The sequence below is a fragment of the Cricetulus griseus genome, assembly GCF_003668045.3.
Source record: "Cricetulus griseus strain 17A/GY chromosome 1 unlocalized genomic scaffold, alternate assembly CriGri-PICRH-1.0 chr1_0, whole genome shotgun sequence".
In the NCBI taxonomy this organism is placed as follows: domain Eukaryota; kingdom Metazoa; phylum Chordata; class Mammalia; order Rodentia; family Cricetidae; genus Cricetulus; species Cricetulus griseus.
The window spans coordinates 186,868,511-186,893,040 of record NW_023276806.1 but is presented as its reverse complement, the minus strand read 5'-3'; the positions used below and the strand labels follow the sequence as shown (position 1 = coordinate 186,893,040).

The window sequence follows — 24,530 nt, the reverse complement described above, 5'->3', positions numbered from 1 at the left end:
GCCATAGTGTCTATGCAGAAGACCTGGATCAGAACCTTGCAAGGTCTGTGACTGTTGCTTCAGTCTCTGTGAGCCCCGTTGAGTCCTGTCTAGTTTATTCGGTGTGCCAGGTTCTCCTGGTGTCCTTGACCCCTCAGACTCCAGTTGTCCCTCCCCCTCTTCTGTGGGGTTCCCCTGGTTCCACCTAGTGTTTGGCTGTGGGTCTGCATCTGCTCCCATCATTTGCTGCATGAGGCCCCTCTGATGACCGTTGGGCTAGGCAATTGTCCATGAGTATAGCAGAATATCATTAGGAATCATTTCATTGACTTTTTTTTTTGCTAGTAGTGTTTGGTTCTATCCTGGGTTTCTAGGCCGTCCAGCCTCTGGTTCCTGGCTATCCAGGGCAACCAGGCATGGGCTTCCTCTTGTGGCTTGGGTCTCCACTTGGATTAGACATTGGTTGGGCATTCCCACAAGTTTTGTGCCACCATTAACTCAGCATATCTTGCAGGCAGGATGGATTGCAGGTCTAAGGTTTTGAGGCTGAGTTGATGTCCCAGTACCACTTCTGGGATCCTTTCTGGGTTATAGAAGGTGGCCAGTTTGGGCTCTGTATCCCTACTACTAAGAGGCTTCGGTTAGGGTCACTTGTAGAATCTTGTAGATTCCACCAAGTTTCCATATCATCCCATAAATGTTCCCCCAATTCCAGTCCTCTCTCCCAGCACTCTCCCTCCACCCCACCCCTGCCTGATCCCCCAACCCATTCCTATCCCCACCCACTCCCAGTCCATCCCTAAAATCTATTCTATTTCCCTTTCCCAGGGAAATCCATGGGTCCCTCCTTGAACCCTTCTTGTTACTTAGTCTCTCTGGGTCTGTGGATTATAGCATGATTATCCTTTACTTTATAGCTAATATCCACTTATAAGTGAGTACACACAATGTTTGCTTTCTGGGTCTACGTTACCTCACTCAGGATGATTTTTTTCTAGTTCTATCTATTTGCCTACAAATTTCAAGATGTCATTGTTTTTTTTTTAACAGCTGAGTAATAAGCCATTGTGGAAATGTACCACACTTTCTTTATCTATTCTTTGGTTAAGGGACATCTAGGCTGTTTCCAGTTTCTGGTTATTGTGAATAAGGCTTCTGTGAACATAGTTGAGCAAGTGTCCTTGTGGTCGGATGGAGTGTCCTTTGGGTAGAAGAGTGTTAAAGGCTGAGGTAGATCAATTCCCAATTTTATGAGGAACCACCATATTGATTTTCATAGTATCTGTGCAAGTTTTCACTCCCACCATCAATGGACTTTTTCACTTGTTCCACATCCTCAGCAGCATGAGCTGCCACTTGTTTTGATCTTTGCCATTCTGACAGGTGTAAGATGGAATCTCAAATTAGTTTTCCTTTGCTTTTTCCCTGGTGGCTAAGGATGTTGAACATTTCTTTGTTTCTCAGCCAATTGGAATTTTCTTGTTGTGAATTATCTATTTAGATATCTACCCATTTTTTAAAATTGGGTTACTTGGTTTGTTGATGTCTATTTTCTTTACACACACACACACACACACACACACACACACAGAGAGAGAGAGAGAGAGAGAGAGAGAGAGAGAGAGAGAGAGAGGATATCAGTTATCTATTGGCTATAGAATTGGTGAAAATCTTTTCCCAATCTGTAGGGTGTCATTTTCCCATTAACAGTATCTGTCTTAGAAGGGTTTTTGTTGCTATAAAGACACATCATGACCAAAGCAACTCATTTTTATATATTTGAATTACAAACAAGATTGAATTACATGATGATCCCAGTTCCCTTCTCCCTCCCTTCCTCCTCTACCATCCTCCCAACTAAAATCCTACCTGTCATATGTCCTTTCTTCTAATCTACACCTGACTCAAAATTTCTGCTTCCTCATGACCTCTGCATCCTTCCTTTTCTTCCCTTGTCACTCTTGTAGCTTCCTCCCCCCTCCTCCCATGTTCTCAATTTGCTCAGGGGATGGCGACCCTTTCCCGTACTCCAGGGGACAAAGTTTGTCTCTTTTAGGGTCTTTTTTGTTTACTAGTATCTCTGGCAGTGTGGATTGTAGGATGGTAATCCCTTACTCTATGTCTAAAATCCACATATGAGTGAGTACATATCATGTTTGTCTTTTTGTGATTGGGTTACCTCGCTCAGAATGGTTTCTTCAAGTTCTATCCATTTTCCTGCAAATTTCAGGATTCCATTGTTTTTTCTGCTGAGTAGTACTCCATTGTGTAAATGTACCACATTTTCTCTATCCATTCTTTGGTTGAGGGGCAGCTAAGCTGCTTTCAGTTTCTGACTATTACAAATAATGCTGCTATGAACATGTTGAACAGATGTCCTTGTTGTATGAATGTGCTTCTTTTGGGCATATGCCTAGGAGTGGAATTGCTGGATCTTGTGGTAGACTCATTCCCATTTTCTTGAGGAGTCGCCATACTGATTTCCAAAGTGGCTGTACAAGTTGGCACTCCCACCAGCAGTAGAGGAGTGTTCCCCTTTCTCCACATCCTCTCCAACATGAACTGTCATTGGTATTTTTGATTTTAGCCATTCTGACAGGAGTAAGATGGTATCTCAGAGTTGTTTTGATTTGCATTTCCCTGATGGCTAAGGATGTTGAACACTTTCTTATGTGTCTTTCAGCCATTTTAGATTCCTCTATTGAGAATTGTCTATTTAGTTCTGTACCCCACTTTTTAATTGGATTGTTTGGTGTTTTGGAGACTAGCTTCTTCAGTTCTTTGTATATTTTGGAGATCAACCCTCTGTCAGATGTGGGGATAGTGAATATCTTTTCCCAGTCTGTGGGCTGTCGTTTTGTCTTGCTGTCTATGTCCTTTGCCTTACAGAAGCTTCTCAGTTTCAGGAGGTCCCATTTATCAATTGTTGATCTCAGTGTCTGTGCTGCTGGTGTTATGTTCAGGAAGCGGTCTCCTGTACCGATTAATTCAAGGGTATTTCCCACTTTATCTTCTAGTAGGTTCAGTGTGGCTGGGTTTATGTTGAGGTCTTTGATCCATTTTGACTTAAATTGACCAAAGCAACTCTTATAAAGGAAAACATTTAATTGGGTGGCTTATAGTTCAGAGGTTCAGTCCATTATCTTATAGTTCAGAGGTTCAGTCCATTATCTTATAGTTCAGAGGTTCAGTCCATTATCTTATGGTTCAGAGGTTCAGTCCATTATCGTCATGGTGAGACATAGCAGTTTGCAGGTAGACATGGTGCTGGAGGGGTAGCTAAATGTTCTACATCTTGTACAGGCAACAAGAAGTGATCTGTCTCTCTGGTATAGATTGAGCATTTATGAGGCATGAAAGTCCACCAACAAGACCACACCTACTCCAACAAGCCACACCTCCTAATAGTGCCACTTCCTTTGAGAACCATTTTTTTTTTCAAACCACCACAGTGTCCTTTACCTTACAGAAGCTTTTCAGTTTCATGAGGTCCCATATATTATGTCCTGTGTCAATACCTTCAAGAGTATTTCAGACTTTCTCTTCTATCAGGTTCAGTGTATCTGGTTTTATGTTGAGGTCTTTGATCCACTTGGACTTGAGTTTTGTGCAGGGCGATAGATATGGATCTATCTGCGTTCTTCTACATGCAGACATTCAATTAAACCAACACCGTTTGTTGAAGTTGCTTTCTTTTTTCCATTGTATAAATTTGGCTTCTTTGTGAAAAATCAGGTGTCCATAGGTATGTGGATTTACTTATGTCTGGGTGATTCCATTGATCCACCTGTCTGTTTTTATGCCAATACCATGTGATTTCTATTACTACAGCTCTGCAGCAGAGCTTCAAATTAGGGACAGTAATACCTCTGGATGTTCTTTTATTGTACAGGATTGCTTTGTTTTTCTGTATGAAGTTTAGTATTGCCCTTTCAAGTTTTGTTGGAATTTTGATAGGGGTTGCACTGAGTCTGTAGATTACTTTTGGTAAGATTGTCAGTTTTACTGTGTTAATCCTACAGATCCATGAGTGTGGAAGATCTTTCCATTTTCTGATACCTTTTTCAATTTCTTTCTTCAAAGACTTGAAGATTTTGTTGTACAAGCCTTTCACTTACTTGGCTAGAATTATCCCAAGATATTTTATGTTATTTGTGGCTGTTGTGAAGAATGTTATTTCCTTGATTTCTTTCTCAGCAAGTTTGTCATTTGTGTATAGAAGGGCTACTGATTTGGGTGGGCAGGAGGTTATTCTTGTATGCAGCTACTTCACTAAAGGCATTTATCAGCTGTAGGTGTTCCCTGGTAGAGTTTTTGGAGTCACTTATATATACTAACATCATATGCAAGTAACAATAATTTCACTTCTTCCTTTCTAATGTGTATCCCCTTGATCTTCTTCTGTTGTCTTATTGCTTTAGCTTGAACTTAAATTACTATATTTAATAGGTATGGAGAGAGTGGACAGCCTTGTCTTGTTCCTGATTTTAATGGAATCACTTTGAGTTTCTTGCCATTTAATTTGATGTTGGCTATTAGCTTGCTGTAAATTGCCTTTATTATATTTACGTTGCCCCTTTTATCCTTGATCTTTCCAAGATTTTTATCATGAAGGGGTTTTGGATTTTGTCAGTTTTTTTCTGCATCTGATGTGATGATCATATGAGTTTTTTTTCATTCTGTTCGTTTATACGGTGGATTAGATTGACTGATTTTTCACATGTTGAACCATTCCTGTGTCTCTGGAATGAAGCCTACTTGATCATGGTGGATGATCTTTCTGATGTGATCTTTATTTGGTTTATGAGAATTTTAGCACCTTGTTGATGAGGGAGAGTTGTCTGTAACTCTCTTTCCTTGTTCAATCTTTGTGTGGTTTGGGTATCAGGGTGACTGTGGCCTCATAAAATGAATTTGTCAATGTTCCTTCTGTTTCTATGTCATGAAATAATTTGAGAATTATTGGCATTAGCTCTTCTTTCAAGTACTGTTAGAATTCTAGGCTAAAAGTACCTGGTTCTGGGCTCTTTTGGGGTGGGGGAGACTTTTAATGACTTTCTATTTCCTTAAGGGTTATAGGTCTGTTTAAATTGTTTATCTGATAACTTTGGCAAGTGAAATTTATCAAGAAAATTGCCCATTTCTTTTAGATTTTCCAATTTTGTGGAGTACAGGTTTTTAATATATAACCTAATGATTCTCTGGATTTCCTGGGTATCCTTTGTTACGTCCCCCTTTCCACCTCTGATTTTGTTAATCTGGGTATTCTCTGTATGTCTTCTAGTTAGTTTTGGTAAGAGTTTGTCCTTCTTGTTTTTTCTCAAAGAACCAACTCTTTGTATCTTAGTTAGGGTTTCTATTGCTGTGAAATATCATGACCAAAAAGCAAGTTGGGGAGGAAAGGGCTCCACAGCACTCTTCATCATTAAAGGAAGTCAGGACAGGAACTCAAACTGGGCAGGATCACAGGATGCAGGATCACAGGATGCAGAGGTAATGTATGAGTGTTGCTTACTGCCTTGCTTCCCATGGCTTCCTCATCTTACCTTCTTACAGAACCTGGGCTCAGCAGCCTAAGAATGGCACCACCTCTCATGGGCTGGGCCCTCCCCAATTGATCACTAAAGGAGAAACTTCCTTACAGCTGGATCTCAAGGAGGCATTTCCTCAGCTGAGGCTCCTTCCTCTGATGATTCTAGCTTATGTCAAGTTGACACACAAAACCACCCAATTCGAGTTGTTTCATTCTTTGTGTTGTTCTCTTTGCTTCTATTTTATTGATTTCAGTCCTCTGTTTGATTATTTCCTGCTGTCTACTCCTTTTGGGCAAGCTTGCTTCATTGTGTTCTAGAGCTTCCAGATGTGCTGTTAATCTGCTAGTGTGAGATCCGTCTAATTTCTTTATGAAGGCAATTAGTGCTATGAACTTTCCTCTTAGCACTGCTTTCATTGTGTTCCATAAGTTTGGGTATATTGTGCATTCATTTCCATTGAATTCTAGGAAGTCTTTAATTTTTTTCTTTATTTCATCCTTGACCCAGTAGTCATTCAGCAGAGAGTTTTTCAGTTTCCATGAGCTTGTAGGCTTTCTGTTGTTTCTATTGTTTTTGAAACCCAGCTTTAATCTGTGGTGGTCTGAAAGGTTGCAGGGGGTTATTTCAGTTTTCTTGTATATCTGTTGAGACTTGCTTTGTGACTTAGTATGTGGTCAGTTTAGAAGAATGCTCCATTAGGTACTGAAAATGAGATGTGTTCTCTTGTGTTTGGGTGAAATGTTCTGTAGCAATCTGTTAGGTTCATTTGGTTCATAATGTCTGTTAGCTCCAGTATACTCTGTTAGTTTTTGTCTGGGTTACCTGTCCATTGGTGAGAATTGAGTATTGGAGTCTCCCACTACCAATGTGTAAGTGTTGAAGTGTGATTCAAGCTTTGGTAGAGTTTCCTTTACAACATGGGTACTCTCATGTTCGGGGCATAGATGTTAAGAATTGAAAAATTATCGTGGTGGATTTTTCCTTTGATGAGTATGAATTGTCCTTCCCTGTCTCTTTTAATCAATTTTGGTTTGAAGTCTATTTTCTTAGATATTAGAATGACCACACAAGTTTGTTTCTTAGGTAGATTTGCTTGAAAAACCCTTTTCCAGTCCTTTACTATGAGGTAATGTCTATCTTTGATGTTGAGGTATGTTTCTGTATACAGCAGAAGGATGGATTTTGTTTTTGCATCCATTCTGTTAGTCTGTGTCTTTTATTTAGGAATTGGGTATGTTGATATTCAGAGCCATTTATGACCAATGATTGTTAATTCCTGTTAATATGATGTTCATGGTGTGTGTGTGTGTGTGTGTGTGTGTGTGTGTGTGTGTTTGTTTCCCTTTTGGTTTTTGCTGTTGTGAAACATTTATTTCCTTTGTTTCATGTGTGTAGTTAACCTCCTTGAGTTGGAGTTTTCCTTCTAATACCTTCTGTGGTAGGGCTGAATTTGTAATTAGATATTGTTTAAATTTGACTTTATCAAAGACTAGCTTGTTTTCTCTATCTATGGTGACTGAAAGTTTTGCTGGGTATAGCAGTCTGGGCTGACATCTGTGGTTTCTTAGAGTCTGCAGGATATTTTTCCAAGCACTTCTGGCTTTTAAAGTTTCCATTGGGAAGCCGGGTGTAATTCTAATAGGTCTGCCTTTATATGTTATTTAGTCTATTTCCCTTGAAGCTTTTAAGATTCTTTCTTTGTTCTGTATGTTTAGTGTTTTGTTGATTATATAGCAAGGGAACTTTCTTTTATAGTACAAAACTTTCTTTTATGGTGTTGTGTAAGCTTCTTGTACCTTTATAGGCATGTCCTTCTTTAGGTTAGGAAATTTTTCTTCTATGATTTTGTTAAAAATATTTTCTGGGCCTTTGATCTGAGAGTCTTCTCTTTCTTCTATTCCTATTATTCTTAGGGTTCATCTTTTTGTAGTGTCCTAGATTTCCTGGATGTGTTCTTATACTGACATTTAGGCATCTGAGTTTGGGGCAGATTATAGCTCTAGGTGCCCATTTCTGAGTTTGTCTTTGTTGTTTAGGTGTTTTGTTTCTTGGTTTCTGTTTCCCCTCTGGTCTTCTGGCTGGACTGGCCTGTGATTGAGTAAAGTTGGGGCTGGACTTCTGATGGCTGAGATGGCCTCTCTTTGAGCAGGGGTTCCTCTGCAGACTTGGAAGCTGGGATATTGTGATATGGGGGTGGGGTGGGGTGGTTGGGAGTAGACTGGATGGGCACTGAGTGGGGACCAACTACCTTTGGTTCTGGTTCTACCTCTGGTCAATTAGGGGGCTTGTGCTGGCGCTAGGGGATGGGATACTGTGACAGGGAGGGGAGGGGTGGTTTAAGCTATGTTAGACAGGAACTGAGAGAATGGAGTGGTTCAGTTCAACCTGGGGGAGGGGTGTGAATCAGAATCTTCTAAGTGCAGATAACCTCAGAATCTTTCTTTGTACTTAATGATTCTTTCCTACACAATATTCATTGAAACCCAATGGGGAAAAAAAAAGATTTTCCCATTGGACATTATTTTAGTTTTCTTTCTATTGCTGTGAAGAAATACTGACCAAAAGTAGCTCGGAGAGGAGGGGGTTTATTTCAGCTTAAATTCCATATTCCATCTTCAGGGGTTGTCAGGGCAGGAACGCAAGGCAGGGCAGGAACTGATGAAGAACTGTGGAGTGCTGCTTACTGGCTTTCTCTCCTTGGCTTGCTCAGCTTGCTTTCTTGTACAACCCAGACTAATCTGCTCAGGAGTAGATACTGCCTACAGCAGGCTGGGCCCTCCCATGTCAGTCATTACTCAAAAAAAAAAAAAAAAAAAAAAAAAAAGCCCCATAGGCTTATCTGTAGGCCCATTAAATGAAGATAGTTCGATGGAGATTTCCTCTTCCCAAGTAGGTCTTGGTTTGTACCAAGTTTATGAAAGTTATCACAGGTAGTAGCACTGTATTTAAACAAAATAATGGCTTGCCTTATGAACTTTGGCAAAGGTTAATGGTTATATAGTATTCTGGGTGGATCTGTCCAGATCTTAGCAGTGATGGAGAGGAAAATATCTGAATATGACAATTTTGTCTGTTTTGAAGAGGAATCAAAATCGGTATATATCACTAATAGTATATGACTACATTAGTATCTATTTATCTTTAAATTGCAAATTCAGTGTCATTCAGATTCAGAAAGTACATTTACATTTGAAAACCCTGCAGCTGTGGGAATAGCTATTCTGTGAGTATAAGAAAGTTTAAGACATGTGGAAGATGTCCCATCTGCAGACAGTGGCAGACCTGGAAACCATTGTAATTATAGTTCAGGGACACCAATAGATTTCAAAACATGATCGATGAGAGATGGATTATATTCTGTGACCAGCAGCCTGGTTACCATGTGAGCATTTAAACCCCAAACTGAAACGTTAATGTAGAGGATCACAACCCTGCTTCTCTTAGGTGCCTGACCAGAGATGAGTATCTGTAGAACCACAGAGCACCTAATCTCAGCAGACACACTGTGTTTGTCCAGACAGAGGGGTGTCAGGCATTTTCTGAGCAGGAGATGAAGCTATATCTACTTCAAAAATTTCCTGTGGAGGTTGTAATGAGACCAGCCCCATAAGCTCATATTCTAGCATGCTTAACCTCTAGTTGGTGAACTGTTTAGAAGGGGTTAGGAAGTGTGGCCTTGTTGGAAGAGGTGTGTCACTTGGGATAGGCTTTGAGGTTTCAAAATCCCAGTCTCTTTCTCTCTCCCTGCTGCCTGATGATCAGGATGTAGCTCTCAGCTACTTCTCCAGCACTGTGCCTGCCTGAGGTCATGCCTCCCACCATGACCATCAAAGATTAACTCTCTGAAACTGTAAGCAAGCCCCCAGTTAAATGCTTTCTTGAATAAGTTGCCTTGGTCATAGTGTCTCTTCACAACAATAAAACAGCAACTAAGGCACCCCCTTTATAGGATTTCTAAGTAGCAGGGAGACATCTCCAGTATAAGAGGTCCTAAGCCACTCCTGATTTGTGCCCTCCTTCCTATCCTCTGTTTGTTGGGGCTGCCCACTGTGTTCCTTCTGCAACTGTTATTTTGTTTATATTGTCAATGCTGTCTTAGACTGTTCAGGTCAAAACCTAGAGTGTGTTGATTTTTTTTTTTTCTGGCAAACTCCACATCAAACTTCTCAACAAATCTTTTGGGTTCTACTTTCAAGATATATCTAAGCTGGGCATGTGCCTCAGTGATATAACAGGTGCTCAGCCTGTGAGGCCCTGGGTTCAATCTTCAGCAGCAAAGAAAAATACATATATGCAAATGCATGCACACAGACACAGATATACATAGACACACACAGACTCACAGACACACACACAGCACACACACTCCAGAATTTGGCCAGTTCTCACCACTTCTGTTATTACGACTATCTTCTTTCTCTTGCATTATTATAATAACCCCATTCTACTAATCCCTACCCTTAGTCTTGCAGTTCTATAGAGTATTATAACACTGTAGGTAGGATATTTTAAGACAGGGAGAACCAAACATAATGGCTCATGCTTGCAATTTTAGCACTTGGGAAGCAGAGGCAAAAGATTGCTGTTAATTTAGGCCAACCTCAGGCTGATAGATGCTCTGTCTCAACAAACAAAACAAAACAGGGAGAAGGCATTTTAGAAGCCTGAATGACACTCTTCTCATTAGAGTAACAGCCAAGGCCTTCAGAAGAGACTACCTCCTGTGTCCCCCAGCAGGGTCACTGGTTGTATTTTTCTGTTACTCTGTCCCCTGCCCATTCTACTCTTACTGTATTGTCCTCTTACTGTCCTGGATCATGCCGCAAGAGCATCTGAAACGCCCTATGTACAATGTAGGTAGACCATCTTCCTTGTGAAGCCTTGCCGTGAACTCCTAGGAGAAACTAATAGTTTTCTCGGTGAGCTCTCCCACACCCAGTCTGCTAGGGCTAATAATTAAGTTGCATCTGCTTTATTTCCACCATAAAATTCATATTTTCCTAACTTAAATTTCCTTCCTCATTGTGTGTTCATTTTTGTATTCTCCCTAAAATGTAACTCAACACCGTAAGAACAGAACATTGGTTTGTCTTCTCTGCTACCCTGCCTCCTGCCTTGTGGTATTCCATCACTTCAGGCTGAATGAATGAACGAAGGTGGTCTCAGTTTGCAGATGATCAGTTCATGTACCCAGACTGCGTTGCTTCTTGTCTTCCTTGTACGGGATATGGAATCTAGGAAGGTCACTGCAGTGTCTCTCCTCTACAGTGAAGACGGTCATGGCTTCTCTCTCTGCAGTTGTAGAGACACTTAGTTCAGGGCAAGTTGTTCAAATGCGTTCACCTTATCACCAAAGCACCTTCCAGTGTGTCGCTGGAGGTCATTCTCGGTGTGATTTCAGGCAGCCTGTGTTGTCAGCATCACAGAGGTGTTTTTGTTATCAGGGGCTTTGTTTTTTCCCCCAATACTGTCTGGCTGTGTATGTCAACAACCAAGCTGTATCCTTGCCTGCTGTTCTTTTGAACATTTGATTTTTTTGTATAGCTCTCATGAATTTACCCAGGTGGGTCTTGAACAAGTGACCTTCTTGCTGTCACCTACAAGTCCTTGGGATTGCAAACTCATGTCACCACTTCCAGCTTCTGAGACTTGTTTTAATTTAAAGGAATATGCTGCCACTGTGGCCTGGGACTTGTTTTAAATATGGCTTCCAGAGTCCCAGCCTAGAAATCTGCAGAGGGTTCTTTGAGGCTTGCACTTTAACAGATACTCTCGGGTGGCCTTTATAAAGTAAGACTCAGAATTGCATGCTATAAAAATAATGGAACTGCTAGAGAATCCAGTCTTGAGCTTAGAATTCAAGATGAAAGGTTCTGCCTTTGAGGGGGTTCAGAGAAAGGGGACTTTGCCTCACAAAAGTGTGTGTATGTATATGTGTGAGTGTGCATGTGCATTCGTGTGTGTGTGTGTGTGTGTGTGTGTGTGTGTGTATGTATGTATGTGTGTAAGTGTGTGTGTGGTGTGTTTTGCCTGAACAATGTGCCATTTATCTGCTGAGGATGGATAGGTCTGGGAAATAAACACAGAAAGTAACCAGTCCTGTGCTACTGAGCCTAAAATGATCTTGCTCTGGTTGACACTTGATAGCTATGTCTAATTATTTTCTTGTACTTGGCAGTGGGATGTTCTATGATGGGAACCACACATATCTCATTGAGCCAGAAGAAAATGAGACCTCCCAAGTAAGTGCTCTGTTTGCCATGCAAATGTCAGCATTGGTGCTAAGACTTTTATTCTCCCTTCCTCTCTTTTTCACCCTTTGTTTATTTTTGTATTGTTAGGGCCAGGACAACACATACACACAAGCATGTACACACCCATGCATGAATGCACACACACACACACACACACACACACACACACACACACACACACACACGATATTGAGTAAATCAAGCACACAGTTTTTAATTTTTAATTTTTCTTGACATTCCTCTCTTATGTTGGGAATGCTTTCCCTGAAGTGTGTTCTGAAACGAGCACTTCTCTCTGTCACATGATATGCCTTAGTTTAGACAACTGCACCAAGTATCATGACTGTGTGGCTTATACAACAAAGTATTTTCTCACAATTCTGTAGGCTGTGACATTAAAAATCAAGGCAACGGTAGGGTTGGTGTCCTGTGAGAGCTCTCGCCTTGACTGGTAGCTGGTTGCCTTCCTGCTGTATTTCTACTTGGAACATTTATTTGCTACAAATTAGGAAAGGATTGAGTTAATATTATGGACTACAATGCTCTTTGTTGCTCTTTGGCTGAGAACAATCTATGATAGCCTATAGGGAAACAATAGTTTTCAATCCATGCTTTGCATATACCATTGAACTTCATGTTTCGTGCAATGCTGGTCAAAATTTACAGAGGAGGTAATTTCCAGGAATACACATTGCTTTTTTTACCTGTTAAACAACCTGTTTGGGAAACCAACTTTTTTAAGACATTGTATTTAACTTACATACTATTACATTCTAATTTTTTTGGCACTTACACGAAGCCAGATGAAATCATTTGAATGCTTAATCATTTTGTTTAGAAGAAAAACTGTGGCATTATCTCCTGCCTTCTAGAACTGCCTATGTCAGGATTCTGGGCATTGCTTGTGTCTGTCATCTGCTTGCAGTCACCAGGAAAATTGGTAGCTTGGGTCACTGCCTATGTAAGCTACCTGGCTCTTAAAGTAGGGGCAGGGATCCATGAGAGGAGCAGTCATTAACCCATCTTCCAGGATGTCTTACCTTCCCTTGGGGAGGTCCATCCATTCATTTATTTTCCATTACTGCAGCTTTGGCTCCTCTGCCTTTGAGGCTTTTTGGTTGCAATTGGTGGCTGTAGTGCTTGAAGAATGCACTGCAGAGTGGGGCTGTGCAGTCGCTCATGGCCCCTTAAAAGACCTGGAGAACTTACAGTCCTCACTTCTCCAGCTATGACTGCCTGAAGCAGAGATACTTGCTTTCCATCTACTCAATCTCTGCTCTTTGTGTTATTTCAGGGGGAGTCTCATTTTCACTCGGTTTACAGATCCAGACTCTTTGAATTTCCCTCGGATGACCTTCCCACTGGTATGGTATTCATATTGGGAATTGCTTTTAAACAACAACACCGTAATTCAGTTACTACTTTCAAGCTAGTATATACGCTAAATAATAATTGACAGTTGCTCATGACATTTTAGAGGGACTGACTGTAAAGGTGTACCAAAGGAAAGAATAAAATGCAAACTGACTTCTTGTTTATAGTGGAGGATTTCAGAAAAATATGGCTTAAGGACGCAGAAGGAACATTTAGGAAATTAAGAGTCAGTGTTAGGGATGAGAAATAATTTTAGAGTAAAAATGGTAGACGATGTGAAAATCCATCCTTGTGAAATGATGGTTTTGTCAACACAGGCAGGAATCATCTCTATGTGTTTTCTTTTATTTTTGCTCTAGCATGTTAAGCAAAAGCTACAATTTAACCTTTTATATAATTGTTTGCCACTTGTGAAGTTAGAATGTATTTTCCTCTCATTTATGTGTATAGCTTAATTGCTGTAAAGATTGATTGCAGAGAACAGCCTCGTGTCATGTGACCAGTGCAGCTGACCTCAGTGCTAGGGCCCTATGCTTATGGAACATTGGTCTTTAGCTCCTTTTAGTTAACTTTTTTTTTTTTTTTTGCAATAGCGTTGTATGTTCATATAGCTCCTTTTGAAGACAAAGAACCAAGGTTTTCCAGGGTGCCCCAGCTACTAAAGGACAAGGATCATGACACTTTGAAATACTGCTGTGAGACACTCACAGGAAGATGTGATAGCATTGCCAGCCTAAAGCAAATCCCAAAGGACCATTAGAAAAGCAGATAATAGCTTCTATCTTCTTGTGAGAGAATGAAGTGAGCGCTACATTCGAAGGCTCCTTCCTCTCTGGATTAAGTTGTAACTCATTGGCCTCCTGTAGTTCCCTACAGAGAAATTAGCACTTTCTCCTTTGGGGACCAGGTGGAAGATCCTGTTGGATGGAATTCACTATTTTGGAGGCCAATGCTGATTGCTCAGTGGGTAATGGCACTTATCACCCAAGCCTACTGAGTCGCTTCTGTCCCCAGAGCGCACATGAAAGCTGGGGAGAACACATTCCACAGAGCTGTCCTCCACATGAGGCCTGGCACATGTGTGCCCCCCAGCCATTGCATACATGCAAAATAATACAATTTGAAAAAGAATCCACTACTTAGGAAAGTCTGTGGGTAAACATGGGCACTTTTACTCTACAGAATTGCTCACTGTCCTTTCAACAACTTTATAAAACTTTCAAATGCCAGTTATGGGAACAAAATTAATCATGAATGGCTGTGTGAGAGTAAAACTACAGTTTAATAGGTCTTACTGGAAGCAATCAGCATTGATTAATATTTAAAGTAAGAAAAATTTCCTACCAAAGACTTCAGTATAGGAGTAGTACAATGTAACCTTACAATTTTTTTTAAAAAGATGTTTGTTCAGATGTTATTTCTTTTTCAGAAATAATTGTGAAAGTGACTTGACATTCTTTCTTTCCTTTTTTCTAAGAGGGTCCAACTTTGTAGCCACCCTGGTCTCAAGCTTGCAGTGGTCTTTCGGTGTAGCCTCCTGAGTGGCAGGGCTGCAGCTCTGACTCTTTATGTTCGGCCTGTTTCTAGTTTTTTAATCAGCTGTTGCCACTGCCAGTTTTAAGAGTGGTGCTGTCTTTCAAGATTACTTATAATTTACTGTAACAAACAAGAAGAAAATAAGAGATAGTCAGAAGTAAGTTTTTTTTTTTTTAATTTTATTTTAGGTTCAATACCACCTCATCTTGCAAGGCATTGTCTATTTCCTAAAGATAGAAATATAATCAACATTTGCCAACTTTTTTGGTTATAGACCCTTTAATCTTATATGATATCTCTCAGGACAAAGGTCCCTTAGAACACATTTTGGAGGAAAATAAAAATCTTGTTTTCAGTGGATGTGCTGACACTTTAGAAATGGATATTTGAGAAACACAATCCCTGTGTGTGACTCATGGAGATCCAATGTTTTTATTGCCGAGACACCTCCTTGTGCAGTTTTGCTGCTATAATCTATTTTCTCTACTGACTAGTCTTGTCTTTTGTAGGACTTTAAGCATATGGAACCATGTACTGTATGTAGTTTCTTTTGCTTAGCATATGCCTGTGATGTTTATTTTGTCAAAAGTAGCAATCACTAGTTGATTTTATTATTGAGTGTATTCTTTGGTATGAATGCACTACATTTCTTTTTATTATGCCAATGGATATTCAGATTTATGCAGTTTGAAGCTACTACTAATAAGCAACCATGAACATTCTTGTATCTCTTTTCTTTTTCTTTCCATCCCCCTTTCCCTCCTTCCAGTCATTTCTTTTTTGTAGAGACATGTTTTGTTTCTTCTAGTAAGTACCCAAGGATGACCTTGGAAGCTGTATGTTTAGCTTGGGATGAGTGTCATAAAACTTCTGCCTGTGACCAAAAGAACTGGCAAGCTGGGAGCCATATATTGCTGACTCATCCCAGGGCTTTTAATTTTCTGTTTTGAGACTTTAGGTTTCCAGCATGTCCCCAGGTGATGCCCAAAGATTCTACTTTGAAAAGCATTGTTTTGTGAGAAGCTGTTGGATGGCTTCTTCAAATGGCTGATGTCATTCTGCTCTCAATAAGCACCATATGGCAGTAGGAATTACTCCAAAACTTCAGCACCAGATACTGAGGAATCTCTGTGGTGTTGTGGGGATTAGCCATTCTAGTGTACATGGTGCTGGGCCATTGTGCTTTCATTTGATGGTGTTTTGGCTGGTGATATGGAGTGTATGCTTACTAGTCATCAATCATATTTTTCTCCTGTAGTTACTGCTTTGTAGAAGGATTTACACATTCTACATTTGATCTTAGCCAAAAGTTTAAGAAGAAAAGTGATTACATAGCCTAGATATAAGGCCTTTGTCAGATACATTACTAACGCTGAATTATTTGAATTGCCATTAAGTATTAAAATGGGTTTTGAGGTATTTCTTACGTTGACTCTGCTCATTTAGCCACCCATGTCTATTTTTTGCTTACTGTGGCTTTATCATGTATTTTGAAATCAGGTAACATATATCCTTCAGTTTTGTCATTTTTCAAATTTATTTAGGTCTTCCTTTGCATTCTCATATATGTTTTAGAACCAACTTGCCAATTTCTGAACTTCTTCTTAGATTCTTATTAGACTATACCGAATGTTTAGATTAACTGTGGGAAAACAGACAGCTCAGTAGTGAGTCTTCCAGTCCATGGGGATGGCATAGATGTTTCCCCATATATTTAGGGCTTGTTGTTTGTTTTGCAGGAGGCCCTGGTTTAGTCCCTAGTACAAGAAAACAAAATGAATTCTCAGCCCTTTCCAGATATACTGAATCACAAAAGATCAAAGTAAATATGGAAGACATTTACAATTTCTGTTTTTGTTTGCCATTTTCAGTACAGAGGTTGCTGTGGATAAACATTTATTATCTCAAATTCCTGAGAGTCAGACCCAATTGAGGCTTAGCTGAGTGCCCATCACTGAGTTTTGTAGTGTAACAGTCAGCTGGAGTTGTAACTGCCTCCGAAGGCTCTAATAGGAGAGATTCCCAGCTAAGCTCACTCATGGGTGATTAACAGAAGTGCTATGTCCTTTTGGTGAACTGATCCTTTTATCATTATGTACTGTGACTCCTCCTTACTGAGATATTTATTGTCCTAATGTTACCTTTCTGATATTAATGTTTCTAAGATGCTCTTTATTAATTCTTTGAGAATTTCATACATGCTTATATTTGATCACATTCGTCCCCAAGTCCTCCTCCTAATTCCTCCCAGATCTGTCCCCATACTCCCTCCCAACTACTACTTTAAAATAATAACCACCAAGTTCAGTTTGTGCTGTTCAATACTCATGCATTTGGAACCAATCACTTTACAGCTAACAGCCACTTATGAGTGAGTACATACCATGTTTGTCTTTCTGGGTCTGGGTTACTCACTTAGGATGATTTTTTTATTTCCATCCATTTTCATCACTTGCTTCACTTTGTAGAACGTCCTCCCTTACAACTAACCTAGAATCCAGAGATGAATTTATCTGTATCCATGAATAGTTCATGTGTGGTTCTTACCTACAAATTGAGAGGGACTCAGATTGTCCCATTGCCCTGTAGTAGCAAAGAAGGCCATGGAGAAATTTTGTCTTTGGAAAAAGAATATCTATGAATTGGAAGCAATTGAGTCAAATTTTGATGTCCTGTATGGAATCCCTAATAGGTCACGTTAACAATGTCTTGTATTTGCTTCCATTTCTCCTCTTTGTTTTGCTGCCCCTAGAGAAGGTGAATGATGGAAGTGACAATCAGGTTGGCTACTTAGAAGGTTTTCGATAAGGAATGTGTTGGTATTCGTAGGATGACTATGAAAAAAAATGACATGACATAATGACAGGTGTGCTTGAGCTTTTCTGTATCGCATTTACCCATTAGATACTTTTTATGGTTAATACAACATAATTGCTTAATTTTTCATGTACTCACTAAGTAGGAAGAAAAACTAGTGAAATTTTGCCTTCTATGAAAGAAGTCTGGAAAACGCACTGTTTGTTTTCATTTCCTTGTAGAGTTTCAACGAGTCAATGTTACTCCACCAAAATTTATCTTGAAGCCAAGACTAAAGCGGAGTAAACGGCAGGTATGTTTGCAGGTGTAAGCTGTGATATTTAGAATACTTGGCAACCGGTAATGGTTTGAGTCTACAGTCAGAGTGTAGACATTTGTGGGTGTGGGTACACAGAACAGGAGACAGCTGCATGAAAGCAGAAACAGGATGCATTATTTTACAAGTAGTGGCTAGAAGATGGAGGAATATGGAGTCCTCATTTCCATGGGTTATGGGGGTCTCTGCTTGAAGCAGGGTTTCTTCTCTTGCTCAGATATGAACCACATCATGTGTCTTGTTTGCTATTCCTGACAGGCTTTGAAGCCACAAAATGCCTTTTTCTCACTTGAACTGCCTTGGATATAGTATATGAATGAGGACATAGCTTTAGGACTGTTCAGCTGGACATTGTGTTAATAGCAACTGTCCTTAAGCTACTGTTCTTTCACGTGGCTCCCACATCTGGTGATGACTTGCCCTGTGCCGCATAGTTGACAGATGGCCTGGAATATAGAGATCTGCCGTCAGAATCAACCCATCACAATCTTGGTGGTTTGTGGGTATATACGTGTGCATGTAGCATAAGAAAGCACCCAGGGAATGAAATAGATGGTGATTAAAGTGAATCTGTTAAAGGCTGTGTGAAGTACTTGTTTTATAGAGAGGACAGGGCAATACTCATTATCCGTGAGATTGTCCCTCATTCACATGTCAGCATCTCGTCACCGACCAGGATCAAACCTAGCAATGCTCACATGCCAAGCAAGTGTAATGGAAGCATAGGCCTTAGTAATAGTTATTGGGGAGGGTGAAGCAGAAAGGCAATGATAGAGCCTATACCTACCGATAGAGCAAGCTCAAGTCCATATTGTAAGCAGACTCTGTTTGTAAAAGGGCTGTGTATATAGCTTAGTGGAAGAACACTTGCTTGGTTTGTGAGCTGTTTCATTCCCTTTTGTTTGACTTGATCTCTCTCTGTGGCCCAGAGTGGCTTCAAATTCACAACATTTATCCTGCCCTAGTCTCCCTAGTGCTGGGATTACAGGCATAGGCTTCCATGTCTGGGAAAATGAAATATAGCTTCAAACATATTTTTGTGTGAATTATAGTTGCTAATATTTATTGAAAACTCAGCATGTGCATGTCCATTTTATAACAATTTTAACTGTTTAACTGAAGGATTGGACAGAATGTAAACACTTTTGCTCCTCATGATGTCCTTATGAAGAAGGCAGTGTTATGATCCCTATTTACTGATAAGGACAGGACTCACAATGTTCAAACAGGAGCTGGGATTCTCATAGAAAGTCTGGTTGCACAGGTGTCTCTAGCTGCACACACTCTCTGAACCACTCCTCAGAAGCCAGTGTGTTCAACAAGCCACTACCACAAGCTTGAAATACATTCTTTAGACACAGACACATGGATGTCTTAAGTTAAATGAAGGTAAAAATAATTTCTATGAAGATTTAATTTACAAAGTTGTTTATTGTTACGAATCCTGACCTGAGAGAGTAGGAGAAATATCTTAACACTTACCTTGAAGTTCTTTCAGAAGCATCTCAACATCTTGTCATTGGCTAAAAAGGAGAACACTTCACTTCTTTATGAAGCCATAAAATTGAGTTAGTGTGATACTATGTCCAAATGCAAGTGCCAGGCATTGCCAAGTCTTCTCAGTTAGCAAGGGAGGTCTTGTTGTTTAGTGGGAACCATTTTTTTCTTGCTTTTGAAGATTGTTGTCATTGGGTGCAATTTAGTTTTCCTGTTTGGTTCTTAAATACAAAAAAAGTCCATTATTCTCTATGAAACTAGAGTTTTAAGAGTCTTAAGAGTCTTTTTTTGTTTTAAAGTCCAGAGAATACATTTAGAAAGAGACAAAAATCTATGAGGCAGTGTATTTTTAGTTTGTTTAAAATGTAACACTCAGACATATGTGTATTGATTCTGGTTTGATTTGATGGTGTGCCCTCATCACAGAAATAGTCCTTGGGCAAGTGAACAAGATTTACTGGGGGGGGGGTCGATTGAACCATGGCATAAAAGAAAAGCCAGTTTCACAGATCTTGTTAATGACTGGGTGATGGATGTGCAGAGGGGATGGCTGCCCATAATATTGATGGATTGTGGTTTTGAAAGAGAGGAGAATTTGTTGTTGAGCAGAGAGATGCATCAGGTAAAAATCTTCCATGACTATTTGGGAACTTCACCACTATGCTGATTACACCCCTGGTGCTTGCGGGGAACCCGTGAACCACACCAGAGGAAATTCATGGCCACTCCTAGACGTGGAGATGACTCAGAAAAGAGCCAGTCTCCTCGCTTTCAGTGCTCTGCTTATGTTACTTTCCATGCCACTGTTAGATAAAAATGTTTTGATGAAGACAAATACATAGGTTATGTATTTAATTGTATTTGTCTAAACATTTTGGTGAAATATAATAGTAATTTGCTGTACCCCGTGGAAGAAGGGAATAGAGTCAAGAGAACAATTTCATCCTTGATGTTTATTCTTTCTTTATTTTTTTCAAACCATACACATTTTTCAGGTTTTTTATTTTTGTTGTTGTTCAAAAATACCATATGTACAAATATTTTGATGTACAAATATTTTGGGTCTACAGTTGTTAAAAAGAAAACTTGAAAGCTATGTTTCAGTGGAGTATTTAATTTTTAAAGTAACACAAGATAGAGGAGTATAAGTACCTCCATGATTGATTGTATCTTTCAGCAAAGAGAACAATGTAGAAGAAGGTTGACTATTGAAAAAATCCACCACTCCCAATGATCTATATAATGTCTTCATACTCTATTGGCTCCTTTTGGATCTGGTTTGCTAAGCAAACCACTAAGATTAAATTATGATTTAAATAACATAATTAGTTCCAGCACTGTGTCAGGCTTGAAGGAGGAGTCAATCTACCACATTGAGATTGAGAGTAATAAAATCTTGCCCTTCAAATGCAAAATGCTGTTTCATTCTGCTCCACCATGGGTATGTCTGCAGCTATGCAGCTTTGTGAAAGCTATGGGGAGTGCAACAGAGTTGCAGTTCATTTTGCCAGACATCACATAAACAAGTAGCAGCCAAGACTAGTCACTGAAATATAAAATCCAACCTGATCAACTGGTTTAACTTAACTCTCTCTTCACTCAGTTGCCTGGAGTCCCCAAAGATTCTGAATCTTCAAGATGAACTTAGGCACAGTACCTGTGTCCTCACAGAGGAAAGATATTTAGCATTTTGGAAAAGGTTTCTGTATTAACTAATTTATAGAGTTATAGATTACTATTGTTTAAAAGATCGACATTCCTAAATGTCTGGAGCTCCTGCACTCAGCTTGATGTACTGGTTGTCAGGTTAGCGGAGGAGAGCTCCAGGACATAGAGTATTGGTACACTCTAGTCCTTAAATAATTTGCTAAATCGTGCTAATCACACTTTGCCACACTTCACACATTTTCACTCTTCTCTACAATGGCTTGGCTGCATAGTGGGCCTAAGCTCCCTTTCCTTTAATCTTTCTTCAGCCAGGCCTTTCTTTGCCTGCCTGGTTGTAGCCTCTCTCCTAATCTCCCTCCAGCCAGGCCTTTGCCTGCCTGGTTACAAGGCTCCATACACTAAAATTCCCCACTACTCTTATAACACTAGTCTATCTAATTCAACCCTGATTTTTTTTTTAAACCATTCTAGTATTTACTTAAACTCTTCTGAAAAATACAAAGCCAACTCCATATTGTTCTTCTCTTTGGGAGATTTAAGGATCGTCTTTAGCTATTTTGACATTCCTCCGGGGTACATTTCAGCTGCATCTTTGTCTCTTTCAATGTGAACATGTATTTAGATTATGCTTGTACAGAAAACAGTTGTGTACTTAGTTGTTTCTGTACCTTGCTCTTTTCCTCGTCTCTGCCCCTGGTGCTTAACTCCTTTCCCTCTTTACTCCCAGTGGTCAACGTTTGCCCTCCATGGAAAGCCTCCCTGTTTTTCTTACAATTCTCAGATCCATACACATTTTTATCTACTCAAAAACTAAGAAAATTGATGAGAGTTTAAAAGTTAATGCTGAAGTAAAAAGGAAAATTTTGTTTCATTGATTTCTTTCGTGCTTTTAGTTTTTGCAGCTAAACTTAGATGTTTTGTCTTCTTTCTTTTCTTTTTTTCTTCACTGTGTTATAGCTTCTTCGACTTCCCCGTAATGTAGAGGAGGAAACTAAATACATCGAACTGATGATTGTGAATGATCATATCATGGTAAGATTTGCCACCCCCTTTCCTTCTATCCTTCTTGCCCCTAGCTGCTGTGTAAATACTATGTTTAAAAGAAACAAAAACCTCATCAAATTTTGATGTGGAAAAGCCACACACACACACACACACACACACACACACACACACACACACACACACACACACACTTTGGGAAGCCCGGACACAGACACAATTTTATTAGACTTTAAGATAAAAGCACCCATGGCAAACAGGTTGTAAGTATTGGCAACTACCTAGTTGGGCTACCTATTTAGAGGTCTACCATACACAGCCTGTCTAGAGATCTACCACATGTGGCAAGCAGCCACACAACGAGGACAGGAGCTTTAGAGAAGACGAAAGCCCAACTAAGCATATTTTTGACCAGGAGCAACTTATAAGTAGAAAACATGCTTAGGTGTAAGTAACTAGCAATTGTCATGAGGATCCAAAAACACTTCTTTTTAAAGATATTTTTATATATTAGCTATATATGATAATGAACTTGTTAGGACATTTTCATGTGCCTGTAATGCGTTTTGACCATAGCTACCTCTTCATCTCCCCATTATCTTCTCTTGTTATCTTTCCTGTTATCTCTCTCCTGCTAAGCCCCTTCTTTTCTCATCTAGCCTGTTTCTACTATTTCTGTGACTTTTGGGGACCCAATGTATTTCACTAGGGGTGTTCCCAGGAACATGGATAAGAGTTTGTTTCCAGGAGCATGGGCTCCTTATTCACAGCCTCCCCTCAGTGCTTTGGGTTTTATGTGGTAAAGCCTTTTAGAATACCGAGTCCAAGCAAACCAAACATGTAACCCACATTTACTCTGAACCATCTCCTTGTGATTTGTACCTTAGGGTTTCTTCTTACTCCAGAGCTGTGAGGAACTTGTAGTCTCACACACAGCCACATCCACATTGACTGTCTTTGGTCCCGTCGTCTCACTTTGTATGTCTTACAGTTCATAACAGCTTTCAAATGAACAACCCCAAAATGAACCTGTGCAGTGGATGGGGTGGGTTCTTTCTTAAATATGGGGAGGGGTGAGATAGGGATGAACCCAGAACCTTGTGTGCACCAAGCCGTATATATTATACGCTCTATTCTAGCCCCTTGATGTGGAACTTACTGAGCTTTGTCTCTCGGATGAGATAAAGTCATCGTTACCTTCAGTCCCCAGCTTTTAGGGGATAAAGAAAAGGCAATACCCTGAGGTTTTTTGACAGAAAGCCTTAGGAGTTTTTTTCTGATATTTTGTTTTCTGTCCTAAGATGATTATGTCTTGGTGACTTTAAACATCCTTCACTGTTGTCTGTTGCTTTCAGTTTAAAAAGCATCGGCTTTCCGTTGTACATACAAATACCTATGCAAAGTCTGTGGTGAACATGGCAGATATGGTGAGTACCAACCCATTCAGCATTGCCCCTTATTGCTAGGAGGTGGGTAATAGGGTGCCTGTATTCACATTCCTCCAAGTTACACTTTAGCCAGGACGACCTCAGAGACCCAGTGACTTTGTCAGGGACTCAACTGTCTAGGCTGTCTGGGAGGGTGGGCTGCCCAAAGATATGGTTGCACTTTTTTTCTTGTGTGTTTCCCACTGTAAAAGACAGAGCTTGGTCCATAGACTTTAGCAAAAATGCTCACAGTGTACATAGGGACATCAGTGCAAAGACAGGGCAGGAATTGCACCTCTTCCGCGTGGACAAGCTCTGATTGGCCAAACTCCCAACGAATTTTCCCTAAGCTTTCCTCAACATTGTGCAGGCTGTGTAGCATTCACCGCCTTAGAGAACCTTTATTGTTGTGCTTTCTTATTAGAGAAACTCAAGATTTCATAAATTATTTATCTGGGATACCAAGAATGGACTTGGGGAAAGCCTTGTGTTGAGCATAAGTAGTTGTCAAAAGAAAACCCCGTTTGTAATTTTGCTTTGTTCAGTGGGTTTTCCTTGGCTAATAGTTTGACTCTCTGTTCTTTAAGGGAAGTGCATTCAAATTAGGAAAGTAATGACCTCCTTTAAAAACAGTTGTTTCTTTAATTAAAACAAAGGCATTTCCAGGAACGGAACTTTGTGGTGCTTCATAAAATGACTTTAGCACATTTGTAGAGATGCGTTCATTTCCTTAATGCCCTAGATCTATAAAGACCAACTTAAGACTAGGATAGTGTTGGTTGCCATGGAAACCTGGGCTGCTGACAACAAATTCGCCATTTCTGAGAACCCACTGATCACCCTGCGTGAGTTCATGAAATACAGGAGGGATTTTATCAAAGAGAAGAGTGACGCGGTCCATCTTTTCTCGTATGTAACTTTTTAAATACTTTTACTTTCTCTGGTTCCATGTCGAATGTTCTCTTCTTTCTGACTGAAATGTATCCTTCTTCGATAATGCAATTATTATGTGATGTGGCTGTGCATTTGGAAGAAGTTTTTAAATACAGATTGTTTGACATTTTCCTGAGGTTTAAGTGACCTAAGTTATTATTGCATGTCTATTTCCTTAGCTTCCCAATGTGTA

General features: G+C 39.9%; 1 protein-coding gene across 13 annotated transcripts in view; it reads left to right on the top strand.

Moving 5' to 3' along the window:
- Adam22 (ADAM metallopeptidase domain 22) overlaps nt 1–24,530 on the top strand; it is a 206,724-nt gene that overhangs the window by 120,632 nt on the left and 61,562 nt on the right. For all 13 annotated transcript variants that reach the window (XM_027391556.2, XM_027391555.2, XM_027391553.2 and 10 more), the window contains 6 exons: nt 11,692–11,755; nt 13,062–13,131; nt 17,716–17,786; nt 21,933–22,007; nt 23,333–23,404; nt 24,147–24,313. In XM_027391556.2, the coding sequence (XP_027247357.1) occupies nt 11,692–11,755; nt 13,062–13,131; nt 17,716–17,786; nt 21,933–22,007; nt 23,333–23,404; nt 24,147–24,313 (519 nt within the window). The remainder of the gene's footprint in view (nt 1–11,691; nt 11,756–13,061; nt 13,132–17,715; nt 17,787–21,932; nt 22,008–23,332; nt 23,405–24,146; nt 24,314–24,530) is intronic.